The sequence below is a fragment of the Sorex araneus genome, chromosome 2 (genome assembly GCF_027595985.1).
Source record: "Sorex araneus isolate mSorAra2 chromosome 2, mSorAra2.pri, whole genome shotgun sequence".
Classification (NCBI taxonomy): domain Eukaryota; kingdom Metazoa; phylum Chordata; class Mammalia; order Eulipotyphla; family Soricidae; genus Sorex; species Sorex araneus.
Genome location: NC_073303.1, coordinates 136,469,012 through 136,483,093, shown reverse-complemented (window position 1 = coordinate 136,483,093; position 14,082 = coordinate 136,469,012). Strand labels below are relative to the sequence as shown.

The following is a 14,082-nucleotide window of genomic DNA, read 5'->3' as shown; positions in this document are numbered from 1 at the left end:
ATTTACTGATATAAAAAAATTGTATCTATATCAGCCTATTACTAGGTGGTACAAAAAAGTAATTTGCAAGGTTTCAGATGTGACTCATTTGTAGAGAATCTATCTTGCATGCCTGAGACCAGAGTTCAATCCATGGGGCTCCCATGGTGGTCATTAGTACCACAAATACAATAAAATGTGCATGAGTACCACAACCCAGTGTAGACCCCTGAACTTTTCAACAACAAAGTGAAGAAAATATAACAAGAGATTCTTGTCACTTGTGACAATAAGGAAAGACCTTGAGGACATTATGTTAGTTGAAAAAAAGTGTGACAGAAAGAAAATACTGTATAAATTTCACTATTTGTGTAATCTGAAAAAAAAACTCATAGGCATTTTTCACTCTTTAGAAGCCTGTGTACTCTCTTAAACATGTGTTTCACTCTTTCTCTCCTTTTCACATCATTCTAAGAAAATTTCTTTAAATAAAAACCTATATTGATCCAAAAAATAAATAAAATTACATTTATAACACAAACTTATAGATACAGAGAACAGATTGGTTCTACCAGGGGCATAGGGAGGGATAGGCAAAATGCATGAACAGGTTTTGTGGGTGCAAACTTCCAGTTTTAAAATAAATAGTCCTTTTCTCTGGGGTAATCTCTGGGGTGGGGCAGGCCAAGTTCCCACCTTGCCAAAGCCCCAGCAGCCTCACTCACACCCCAACAGCTACCACTCTGTCTATAGCCAGACTCTACTGCCTCACAGCTGGGCCCCACAGAGAGGCCAAAGTACCAAAATTTTCAGGTACACTGGGGATCTTTTGGCTGGAAACTTCAAGCCTTCTTGAAGTTGGGGGAAGGGGGACTACCCCTCACTCTGCCCCACCCCCTATTTCTGGAATCCCCTGAAGCCTCACCTGTGTTCCACCACTGCCACCATGTAAACTCACTTCCCAGTTTAATATTCTGGATTTTCTGGAGTGTTGCCACAAATGCACCATCTCCAAACTTTAAAAATCGAATATCCCAGTAAGAGCACACCAAATTGGATGATCAAAGCCAATGAAACTCAGTTAACACAAACATTAATATAAAAGGCTCAAATAGCAATGACAGTTTAGTAAACCCTCAGATGTGGACTTAATATCCCTATGGTGAGATACAACAATTTTCACAAATTTTCTCTACTGAAATATTTTTTGATAATGCCATTAGCTATGTAGTGGTAACAGGCAATATAAAATACATTATTTAGGACCTGCTACTGGGGCAGGCTTGAGGAGTGGTTGGGAAAATGGGGACAATGGTGGAGGGAAGGTGACAGTAGCGGTGAGATTGGGGTTAGAATATTGAGTGCCTGTAACAAATCATCATAAACAATTTTGTAAACCATGGTGTTTAATAAAGCAAAAAAAAATTAAACATTTTAAAAAATAAAATAAAATAGGTCTTTGAGATTTGCATCATGATGATTTTTTTCAGGGCAATAGCTAATTTTCTATTCTTTTCATTTCTTCTTCCAGCATTTTTCAGCATTTCAAAGCCATCAACCCCCAAAAAGGATCCATTAGTTTTAGAAAACAAAACAGAGCTCACAGTTTTTCAGGTGTGTGGTGAAAATATAAAAAATGTGGAAAATGCCCTTTCCTGGGTAAAGGATTTGATTATAAAGGAACAGTGTTCTTTTACTATTGAAGATGAGTGTATCAAAAACTTTGATGAAAAAGAATGTAAGGAATTGAATGAATTACAGAAGAAACTAAATATTACAATCTCATTGGACCATATTAAATCTTCTATGGAGGTTGAAGGAATTAGCAGGGATGTTATAGAGGCTAGAAATAAAGTTGAATTAATAATCAAGAGAGTTAGATTGGACAAAGAAGAGGAATACAGGGCAGATTGTATCAGTGAATTTGTCGAATGGCAATATAGCTACCACAATACATTTCATCGTTTTAAAAAAATGACTAATTTGCAATTGGAGGATGCAAGGAGGGCAAAGAAAAAGAAAATTGATATCAAAATTAAACATCAGACGTACACAGTGGACTTCGCCACAAACACTGCCACAAATGCCAAAGGAGAGACTCTGCCTATTCAGCGTCTCACGAAAGCTGAAGGTGAGTCAAAAGTTCATTTTTGTTGTTTACTGTTTAAAATCAACTTTAGACTTAACATTGTTTTGTACATACACCAAAATTGTATTCAGATAGATAAAATTCATGTAGCTTTCGTGGAATCAAACAGAAACTTTTTCCGATCTTAAGAAGTCCTGATATGGGGCCGGAATGATAGAACGATAGTGGGTAGGGCGTTTGCCTTTAACGCGGCCAAACCGTGTTTGATTCCTCCGCCCCTCTCAGGGAGCCTGGCAAGCTACCCATGGCGTATGGATATGCCAAAAACAGTAACAATAAGTCTCACAATGAGAGACGTTACTGGTGCCTGCTCGAACAAATCGATGAGTAATGGGATGACAGTGACAGAGATGAATGTCCATCTCTTGTAAGATCAGTGTGAATTAATGACGGCCCTAGTAAAATGACAAATCTATATGGCATTTGTTTAGCAGAAGAGGAGGCAAAGCTGCCACCATCACTTGCTGTAGAACATAACCTGCTACCCCACCTAAATCTTATGGACAAGTTTAAAAGGAATAAAAGAACAGGTGAAAGGTCTTGTGGTGGTGAGAATCCTTGCAAAAGGTTACACATTTTTAAATAAGACAATAGTGATTATTTAAATATTTTAGAGAAAGCATTTGTTGTCAAATTATTAAATGACAGATTAGAGACTGAACATAATATATAATGAACTAACCTATAAACTAACTATAATCAACAAACAACTCACAAACCTGGGCACCATCAAAAACTTAAGTTGCAGGTACATCACAGTGATTCTCTAATAAAAAATTTAAAAAAAAACTTAAGTTGCAGGTACAGAGGTTTTGCTTTTCAGAGTTATTCTTCTAAAAGATTATTTTAAGCAAGATTTAAGGGTGGCTCTAATATAGGTTGTCATGGTCAACACTTGAAAAATACATTTTCCTAGGAAGATAATAAACTTCTTTAACACATTGAGTAGGTGCTTAGAAAGCAAGAGAACAGTGACATTTAGTTTGGCAAAGCACACCAGGAATGTGGACGGTGTAGGTGAGTCCTCCCAGATGTGAGCGGTTCCTAAAATGTCTACATTGCAGTTGATATTCCTTCACATTGGAGTGATATGAAGCAACAGAATGCCTGTGTGGTTGACCTACAGCCTACTGATCCAGAGTACCTCACGGTGGCAAATCATTTTAATCAGACATGTTCAACCTTCGTCATAGAGAAGGTAAGTCTGTGGGTGTGGGGTTTCTTGATAGTGGACATAAGTAGCATCATAGTACTGCATAAATACATTTTCACTGGCTTACTGTAAAATATGTACCAAAAATTGTAGGTTTTGTGTGTGTATGATTAGGTTTTTTGGGGGGACCATAGTTTGGGGTGGGGGGCTGGAGTGATAGTACAGCAAGTAAGGCGTTTGCTTTGCATGCAGCGTACCCAGTTTTGATTCCTCCATCCTTCTTGGAGAGCCCAGCAAGCTACCAAGAGTTTCTCGCCCACATGGCAGAGCCTGGCGATCTACCTGTGGCATATTCGATATGCCAAAAACAGTAACAAGTCTCACAATGGAAATGTTACTGGTGCCTGCTCAAGAAAATTGATGAGCAACAGGATGACAGTGATAGTTACAGTTGGGGGGGTGCATACCCAGTTGTGCTCAGGGCTTATTCCTGGCTCTGCTCAGGGATGAATCCAGGAATAATATGTGATGCCAGGCATCAATCCCTGGTTGGTCCCATGCAAGGCAAATACTTACCTACTGTCTATCTCTCTGACCTACAGAATATTTATTTATTTTAATTTTTTATTAAAGCACTGTGATTTACAAAGGTATTCATGGTTTGAGTTTTATACATACAGTGTTGCAGCACTGATTCCCCCACCAGGGTCAATTTCCCTCCACCAGTGTTGCCAGGTTTCTTTCCATATTCCACCTCACCCCAGCCCCCTCCGGCCTTCCCTCTTGACAGGCCCCTTTCTAAGTTCAGTGGTTAAAGGTTGGGGCTCTTGATTCGAGTGTTGTTGACTCTGTGGTTGGGATAGTTGGTTCTATCATTTCTCAATACCACCTTTATATCTGACTCCCCTGACCTGGCCCCCGGTGCTTCTCACCTGTCTCTTCTCCCACATCTCTCCACCCTTTCCTTCTCCTTGCTGTACTCTGGGTCCAAGGTAGATCTGGGCACCCCAACCCCTCTTTAAAACATTGAATTCTCTCATCCATTTATTCTAAATATCATGTATAAGTGATATCATCCTTTGTTTCTTCTTCTTCTTCTGGCTTACTTCATTTAATATCTTCCAGTTCCATCCATGTTGCCATGAATTGCATGATTTCATCACTCCTAACTGTGTAGTATTTCTTTGTGTATATATACCACATATTCAGGATCTACTTATCTGTTGTTGCACATCTAGGTTGATTCCAAATCTTAGCTGTTGTCCTGAGTGCTGCAATGAATAATGGTGTGCATAAGTTCTTTTGAATGAATGTTTTTCTGTCCTGGGGATAGATACACAAAAGTGGACTTGCTGGGTCATATGGGAGCTCAATGCAGAATAGGTATTTTTTAAAGAAAATTTTATAGATTTGCTATTACTTTACAATCCAACAACATTTCAGGAGAACTGCGTCACACCTTATAGATGAATAAAGCCTTAGCCCATGCAGCACCAAAGCACTATTGCCATTACCCTATCAGAATGACTGTCTTTACCTACTCCTCTCCCACCCTACCCCTTTCTGTCTGCTAACCACTGTACTCTCAGAGTGTGAGAGTTATGTTTACTGTGCTTTGTCCATTTGCTGTCGTTATTTATATTCTACATACGAATGTAACCATCAGCAATAATTATCTTTTATTACTGAAATATTTCACTTATCTTAGTCACCTCAGGTTTTTCCATGTGTCACAAAAGGTGCAGTTTCATCTTAGAGTAATAACATTTATTCTATGTCCATATTGCTGTAACCATGCCTGATCTCCTATGATTTAGAGCTAAGCACAGTCAGGCATATTAGTAATTGAATGGGAATATATTAAAAGGTAATTAGGTTTAGATTCTAGATTGATTTCATATCACCATAATAGATCTCGTGTCATCATAAGAAAATTCAGTTATTATATAATAGCATACTGTAATGTAATATTAAAAAACATATTTACTTGGAGAAACAATATCATAAAATTCATAGATAAGATTTCAATGCTAGATTAGGTATCTAAAAAAAAGAACACAGAGGGAGGTGTGACATCTTCTCAGATTAGGATTATGTGTTATGCCCTCAGTCTTCAAACTAGACTAGAATTTTTATTCATTAATGTCCTTCTTGGACTGGAGCGATAGCCCAGCGGGTAGGGCACTTGCCTTGCACGTGGTTGACCCAGGTTCAATTCCTCCGCCCCTCTCGGAGAGCCTGGCAAGCTACTGAGAGTATCCCACCCGCATGGCAGAGCCTGGCAAGCTACCCGTGGCATATTCGATATGCCAAAAACAGTAACCACAATGGAGACATTACTGGTGCCCGCTCGAGCAAATCGATAAGCAATGGGATGACAGTGACAGGGACAGTGAATGTCCTTCTTGTCTATACAGCTTAGTGCACATGGCTAAACCCGTATCCTGGAAGAAGAGAGGAGAGAGAGGTAGATAGCATTAGAAGAAGTTATTAGAATTCAAGTTAAAAAGCAGAAGTTGATATGATTAGGGACTGAGCTCATATTTCATCCATTCAACATCTGAACATTATTTGCACTCATGGCTGCATGGAAGATGTTTAGAAACAGTAAATTGGTATTTTTTATATTACCTGTTTTGTGAAACACTTCATCTAAAAAAAATTTCTGAGTGTAGAATGCTACTGGCTGACATTGAGTTTGCTCTTATTGTAGCTTTTATTTATGAAAAATAATAGTTTTGTTTCATTTGTTGTATCTTGCCAAGAACTGCTAAAACATTTCTTGTTTGATTTTCAGATTGCAAGGATCCAGAATCTAGATATCTGGAATAGTTACCAGATGAAGAAGAAAACCATGGATGCCAAGAATGGCAACATAATAAATGAAAAGCAGCTCTTCCATGGAACAGATGCAGACTCAGTGCCCCATGTCAACAAAAATGGCTTTAACCGTAGTTATGCTGGAAAGAATGGTAAGAAAGCAGGTTATTTGGCTTCTCTAAAAACAGTGTCAGCCATGAGAACACACATGGGTGTGTTTCAGCGCAAAGGTGAAAGACTTGGTGTGGAGGAATTATTTTTAAACACACACACACACACACTCATACACAATATGAAGCTTTAGTGAGGGATCCATACAAAACACATAGCAAAATAAAAAGTGTCAGGGGGAAAAAATCTCCTTAAAGGACAACTGTAAACCAACCAAACATCTCATGCAACCTGTATCAGCTCATTGCTAGAGGATGCCTAACCAATCTATGCTGGAGGTGGATAACCGAAATCCCAGGGTGTTGATAGAAATGGAGAGGAAGGTTGTTATGTATCCACAACTGTAGGAAAATAGAGACCCAGGGTAGTATGAAATACCAACCAAGAAATGAAAGACCAGGGGTACACACAGATCTCTTGGACTCCTGTGAGCTCCTTCACAGAGGAAGAAAGATCCATGCACCTCCTGACAGAGGGCACCTCCTGAGCAGACCATGAATCCCAGTTGTTTTGTCACACACAGGTAATGCCCTCTCATTACCCCATGGTATCCAGGGAAGTTTGCCTTCAGAGATAAATCATTATGGCTGCATATAGGTGTGGCGTGGTCTGGAGGAAGGGATCTGGGATCACACATCTTGTTCTCAGACTAGTAAAAAGGTCAGTCACAAGGGAAAGAGGGACAGCAAAGGGTTTTATACTTAGGCTGCCTTGTCCCCATCCTTATCCCTCAGAAACTTGATGACTGAAAGAAGCCTTTGAGAGATAGGACCCTCAAACTTTACACATTTAATGTCCTGGAAAACAAAACCAAACAAACAAAAACACCCACAGAAGTACAAACTAGAGACCCAGCACCTCCTATTGTAAAAACAAAGGGAAAAATTAAATTATAAGACAGAATGAATGAAAAACAAATCTTCAGTAATAAATAACAACACATAGAGTGGAATCTAATGGACAGTGAATTTAAACACTTATTTTGAAGAAAATAATTAGGATACAGCAAAACATTCTAAACACAAAAATCATTGGACTTTCGACTTAAGAAAGGAAGTAAAGTAATAAAGATAATAAATCCCTTTTTATGAGTAATTTATGAATACTCTTAGTAGCTTGCAGTATTGTAAATCATGGACTTCAATTTTTTAAAAATGGTGTGCCAGGTAAAGCAACTATTAGAAAATTATCAGAAAGTGAAAAAGAGAGAGAATTAAGTCTATTCAAAAATAGAATAGCTGAAACCTACGTAAAGAACTAACCATAAATGTCCAAGAAACTGGCAAAATACCAACATTTTTAAATGCTAAAATATCTACACCAAGGCACATCATTGATAAATTAGCAAAAGTAAACTATAAAGCAGATATTTAAAGGCACAAAGGAAAAAATATAGAATGTATCAAAGCATCACAGTCAGGCTATCATTAACTTCCGGTAGGTATTCACGGGCAGGAAAGTATGGAGCGACATACCAACAAGAACGGCAGATTAAAAGAAAATGATAAACTGATACCTCTGATGAATGTTGATGTAAAAATCCTCAACAAAATCTTTTATGACTGAATCGAGGGGCTGGAGCGATAGCACAGCGGGTAGGGTGTTTGCCTTGCATGCAGCCAACCCAGGTTTGATTCCCAGCATCCCATATAGTCCCCTGAGCACTGCCAGGAGTGATTCCTGAGTGCAGAGCAAGAGTAACCCCTGTGCATTGCCAGGTGTGATCCAAAAAGAAAAAAAAGAAAAAAAGAAAAAGACTGAATTGAGCAATACACTAAGAAGCATCTTTATGGCCAGGTGGAATTTTAGGTATACAGTGATGACTCAATGGATGTAATGTAATGAATGAATGTAATATACATCAGCAATAAAAAAACAAAATCACGTATCATATTAATAGATATTGAAGAAGCAATAATGTTCGGTCCACTAATGATAAAAATCTGAGTAAAGAAACACTTCAACTGAATACACACTATATATGATAAACCCACAACTAATATATTCACTTGTGAAAAAAATTAAGTTTTTCCCTTAAGATTAGTAGTGAGGTGAGACCCAAACATCCAAACTCACCTCTAGTGTTCAAAATAGGAAGTCTGAGCCATAGCAATTAATTCAGAAAAAGATACAGATGATCATAGTTCAAGTGACTATGTAGCTAAAACAATTTAGACAGTGTAATCCCAATCAAATTCCCAGTGGGATTTTTCCATTCCTGGAAAAATAGAACAGCAATGGTATTGAAGGAAAAAACAGACATGAAAATCAACAAAATGGAATCAAGAGCTCAAAAGTAAACAAACACACGTGGTGTACATACACAGTTTACAATCAAAAGAGCCAAGATTATTCAATAGAGAAAGTGTGTATGGTGAGGTTTATGTACATATAGTAGTATATAGGTCTACACTCCAAAAATTAGTCTGGTATTTCAAACAAATGGAAATCAATAAAATTTAAATTTAAAAAAAAAGAGGAGTTAAGATTCAGAGAGATAGTATAGGAGGTCAAGGCATTTGCTTAGCATGCAGATGACCCAAATTCGATTCTTATACCACATATGGTCCCCAAGTTCCTCTAGGAATGACTCCTGAGCACAGAGCCAGGAGTAAGCACACATGCTCACTGCCAAATGTCCCCCACAAAAAGAGTACTGCTTGTTGTTACCTCTCCTAATTTTTTTAAAGATTATTTTACCTACTGAGTAAAATACTGACACAATACAGGCTAAATTGAAATGATTACAAGTGTATTTTTTTCCTCTTCACAGCTGTAGCATTTGGAAAAGGAACATATTTTGCTGTCAATGCCAATTATTCTGCCAATGACACATACTCCAGGCCAGATGCCAATGGGAAAAAGTATATGTATTATGTGAGAGTTCTCACTGGAATCTACACAGTTGGAAATAGCTCCTTAATTGTGCCTCCTGCAAAGAATCCTCAAAATCTTACTGATCTGTATGATACTGTCACAGACAATGTGAAAACCCCCAGCTTATTTGTGGTTTTTTATGACTATCAGGCTTACCCAGAGTATCTCATTACTTTTCGAAGGTAATATCTTGGTAGCCTTTGAGGAGAATCCTCACCTCCACAAAACTAATTGTGAAGCAAACTTTCTCTCTTAAGAGCTCTTTCAAAGCTCAAAGGATCTTTGTCATTGAAATCTTCAGCTTCTTCTTGTTTACAATTAGAATGAATCACACTTGTGTGTAATAAATTTGAGTATTTAAATTAGATAACTTGGTCACCACACTATGGACTTCAAGTTTATGGAACAAATAGCAGGTTTATTATTTCAGAGAGAGAGAGAGAGAGAGAGAGAGAGAGAGAGAGAGAATAACATTGCACCCCTTCCCTGCCCCATTGCTCAGGGAATATGTTCCAAGATCCCTGGTAGAAGCCAGACCCTGTGGATTAGCAACTATATATGTGTGTGTGTATATTTTTTACTATGCATAACTACAACAATAATAAAATATACAATGATAACAATACACTCAAAGTTTTATGAATGTTCTTTCTCAGTGGGTATCCAGCTAAGGGATCCCAACAATTTTCCCAAACAGAAGTCAGTACCACTTACAAACCAGAAGCCAATACAAACTTCCAACTGAAAATTGACAGACTCTCAGGCCTGGTATGACCCTGTGAACCCCTGTGTAGTTCTCCCATTCTTGGCAGTAAGAACATCTAATAGGAAATGGAGAATGGACCACGACTTAAGGGCAATGAATAAGGAAATTGTCCTCATCCATTCTATAGTCCCAAACCCATCCAGCCTCTGGGATTTATTCCTCCCTCTTTGTAGGATAACATTGGTTTGTCCTTTCTGCTTTGCCACAGGGAGTTTAGGTTTATTGGGTTACTCCCATCACAGTGTTCCCATTCCTCTGTTTCTTTATGCTCTGCTTCCCCAACCAGTCAATCACCTTTATCTTCTAAACAGACTATTAACTTGTAAATATTGCTTTTCTCTTCTCCTTAAGTCCTTTGCATAGTTAATTCAGAGCAAAGCCCTTTTTGTATAGACACAGGAAGACAGTTAATGCTATGCTTTTGTAACTTGGGAGTTAATTGACTTTAAATGATATTCACTCCTGGGCACCTGTTTTCTTGACTTAAGCCTCCCTTGCCCTTACTTCCTAGCACCTCAAAAGCAGGGTCCTGAAAAGGGACTGGATGTACCCAGGGCAAACTGTGAGCTACCCTGGCATCGAAATGGGCCAGGCCAAGCACCATAATAATTAACTATACGTTAAGAGCATAGTCATGGACAAATTGTCATGATCCAAAAAGTGACAACTGGATTAGGACCCTGCTGGGGTTAGGAAAGATCAATTTGGCCTGAGCACTGTAGTCTGAGACCTTATGCGAGATGCCCCCAGAAGAGCCACCCTACAAGCTTAATGTATCTCTTACTGTGTCCATATAAAATAACATACTAAGAAGTAGAATTAGGATGTTAACTAAGATGTTAATTAAGTTCTTGGACTAAGGAAAGGAGAAAAACCCCTAAGTGGTATTTTGCCCTTGATTGAAGGGCTTTGATATGTTGATTGTGCTACTGGACCTGGGTGTGTGGTTGCTACCCCCAATGCGGGGAGTTGGTGAGAGACTAGAGAGACCTAGGTGGTGAGTGGAAGTGCGGAGAAACAAGCAAGGGAGAACCAAAGGAGACAGGGATGAGGGGCTTAGTGAGACTGGAACAGGCGCATGGGGAGAATGGAATAAATGACAACTGATCGCCAACCAGCCTGGCCCTCATTTCTTCCTTTGTCCACCCATGGAATCAGCCGTCCCGGGTGGCAAAGCGGCCTTAGACCATCCAACACAGGCAGAGAGAGAGAGCCGGGGATTTTCTAGTCACTTGGTGATTACACACCTCTTACCAATAGATCAGTGTTAGACCTACGGGATGCTTTTCTCTGCTTTCTTGTAGTTGAAGACTCTCAACACTATCTGTCTTTGAGTTCATTATAGGTGAGAAGCTCATTCCACCTCAACCATACTTCCCCAAACGCTTTTGGGACCTCCCATTTGGGCAAGCTCTTAATAGGGATTTAGGAGATTTTCAGTTAAAGTGGGGGTAAAGTTACCTAATATGTGCATGATCTATCAATCTACCCCTGTACAGAACATGAGTTACAGGAAAAAAACTTAGTAGGAGTAAGGCTCAGTTCAATCTACAAATAAAATAACTGGTAGTAATTTTAACCCAAGGGACCAATTCAAACTATACTTGATATTCCCACACCCACAACTGCAAGACAACTCAGCCTTTTGGGATATTATTAGGTATAAATTATGAAATATGGGAAATAGACAAACCTCATATGAAATCCTGAAAGATACAGACAATATCCCACTCTTGTTGACAAAAAGAGGAGACTGCCTCTCAGACCTTAAGAGCAGGCTTTAGCACAAGACCTCCTGCTTTGCCACAAGCTGATAAGTCCTTCCAGCTTTATGTTTCTGTGAGATTAGTCATAACTCTGGCAGACTTAACTCGGATATCAGGCTCAGAAAAGTGACTGGTGTGATACTTGAGCAAAAAGCTAGACCTGGTCACTGCACAATGTCTCACAGCTTGAGAGCAGTAGCCACCACAGCGTCCCTGGCAAAGGAGGCCTATAAGTTAAGTTTGGGGTGGGCTTTAATCATCTACACCCTCTGCCAAATGCCACTCCTAGAAACCAATGGCCATCTTTGGATGACTGACAGCCACCTCCTAAGCTACCATTCTCTTTAGAGAATCGAGACCAGACCTCACAGCCTCGAATTACCTTAAACCCATTCATTTTAGTGCTTGTAGTGGAACCCTCATACAGTTAGGACAAACTCGGACAGACATGTGCCAGCCAATCTGGTCTGGCAGCCCTTTGGAAAATACAAGCTCATTTTGTTTACAGATGGCAGGTCCTCTGTAAAACAAGGCACCTGAATCAGGACATGCTGCAGTCACCCCATGCAGAGGCGCGAAAAAGCAGGCTTTACTAGGATATTCAGCTCAATTAGTTTAATTCATAATCCGAACCAGGGCTCTGGAACTAAGGGAGGACATGCCAGTCAAAGTCTACACATTCTCCAAAGATGATTTCTTGGTACTGCACGCACATGCTGTCATTTGGGGGAAGGGGCTTTTGACTGTGAAGGAAAAGGCTTTTTAAGAACGGCTCACAACTGTATTTGCCTGGGGGTTCCAGTCAGTGTGTTTCTTTTCTTCTCAGAACTTTGGTGTCTACATATCCTAATTCTCTCCACAAGTAGGCCTATATTAGACTCCCACCTACTTCTCTCCTGCTCCTGATTGATATGTGAGTGATGCAGGTTAAGGAGTGAGAATTCTGCAAGTGTCAAAGTGTGATTTGCTTCAGATCAAAGTTAGAATCCACGCAATGGCAGAGTTAGGCCTGGGGTAAGTACCCTTTCCAATGAGGTGATATGAATATTCAGAGAGTGAGCATTTCCAACTTTGCAGCCCCCCCAGCCTATTGCTCCTCTGCTCTGAAGTCCTAGTGACATCACAGGTGACATAGCATGGCAATGTTCCATAAAACTTCATTTTCCAAATCAAGAGGCAGTTTGATCGTTAGATTATGGGGCTTCCTGTTGCAAACACCTGAGGATTACATTTGAGACAGGATAAAGGCAGGGACTGGAGCGTAAAGAGAAAAGCCACATGTTGAAGACAGAGGCCCAGCAATGGGCCAGGCTGGCCTAAGAGCAGTGAGCCTGAAAGAAACTCAGAAGACTGAGACTTAATCCAGTAAGGACAAGTACTTTTACAAATAAGTGTAAACGGATTTTTAAAAATCTTATCCTTTATTTCAAAACTCATACAATTTTCTGAAAGGTTTAAAATATTTAAACCTTTTGGGGGTTTTCTTTTTCTTTTTTTTTTGATAATCACAAACTTCTTCCTTGTATCAAAAGTTGTGCCACTATCCTGGTTACTTGTGGGTGCACCAGGCAGTCCAGCAAGTCATCTGTAGAGATTAAAGTCTGCGAGGGAGCCACAGGACAATTTGGAGCAGGCTGTTCCACAACTGCATTCTCACTGGGCATCCTCACTGGCTGTCCTTTGGTACAAGGCACTTCTCCACGGTGCTCTCTGTCCCGGTCCACAGAGTCCTTAGCATCACTTTCACATATGCCGCCATGCCTTGCAAAAGGGTCTTCCGAACTCCAGAGCACAGGTATCAGATCAGGGCCAAAGGAGCTTGTGGCCTCCTGTTTTGCTGCCCCAAAGGCTGAGCTCTGGCTTCCCCTTCCTTCCACCTTCACATGGCTATGCACGAGTACGTCTTCCTTTCCCATATACTCTCCATTTGTTCTCAGGATTTGGATGTCTTTTATTTTAGATGTGTAATGATTCATAAAGGCAGAAACAGCTCCATTTAAGTAGCGAAAATTCACTTCATGGGATGTTTCCTCAACCTGAAAAAAAGAAAAAACTCTTTTAGAATGGTTACCCACCCACACAAAAATGAGTAAAACAATGTCTAGGGTTGATTTCTCACAGGACAGTAACTGCATGGTGGACACCAGGCACAGCCTACCTCAGTTGGGTTCAGCCAGGCTCTGGTATTGTGTGGGTCCTCTGCAGTTTTCAGGGCACACACAAGCGTGCGGGTGATGGCCTCCTCTACCCGGGCGTGGTGGTCTTCTTCCTAATAAAGATTACAAACCAATTAGGTTTCTCCTTTGTCTTTGTGTCTCATGGCTTAAAAGAAAAAATAGACTGTCTTTTATGTGTTCTGTTCAGGTAGTAATATAGACATTCAGAAGGAATACATATGCTG

At 39.8% G+C, this 14,082-nt stretch overlaps 2 protein-coding genes across 3 annotated transcripts in view; one reads left to right on the top strand and one right to left on the bottom strand.

Annotated features, from left to right (window-relative positions):
• LOC101553068 (protein mono-ADP-ribosyltransferase PARP14) overlaps positions 1–9,768 on the top strand; it is a 49,177-nt gene extending 39,409 nt beyond the window's left edge. Inside the window, exons 14-17 of the mRNA XM_004606674.2 lie at positions 1,511–2,110; positions 3,193–3,326; positions 6,079–6,253; positions 9,046–9,768. Of these exons, the coding sequence (XP_004606731.2) occupies positions 1,511–2,110; positions 3,193–3,326; positions 6,079–6,253; positions 9,046–9,335 (1,199 nt within the window). The 3' untranslated portion in view covers positions 9,336–9,768. The remainder of the gene's footprint in view (positions 1–1,510; positions 2,111–3,192; positions 3,327–6,078; positions 6,254–9,045) is intronic.
• Positions 9,769–13,069: 3,301 nt separating this feature from the next.
• Positions 13,070–14,082, bottom strand: part of HSPBAP1 (HSPB1 associated protein 1) — a 52,702-nt gene continuing 51,689 nt past the window's right edge. For both annotated transcript variants that reach the window (XM_012932295.2, XM_055127454.1), the window contains 2 exons: positions 13,840–13,950; positions 13,070–13,717 (listed from right to left, as the gene is read on the bottom strand). In XM_012932295.2, the coding sequence (XP_012787749.2) occupies positions 13,187–13,717; positions 13,840–13,950 (642 nt within the window). In that variant the 3' untranslated portion in view covers positions 13,070–13,186. The remainder of the gene's footprint in view (positions 13,718–13,839; positions 13,951–14,082) is intronic.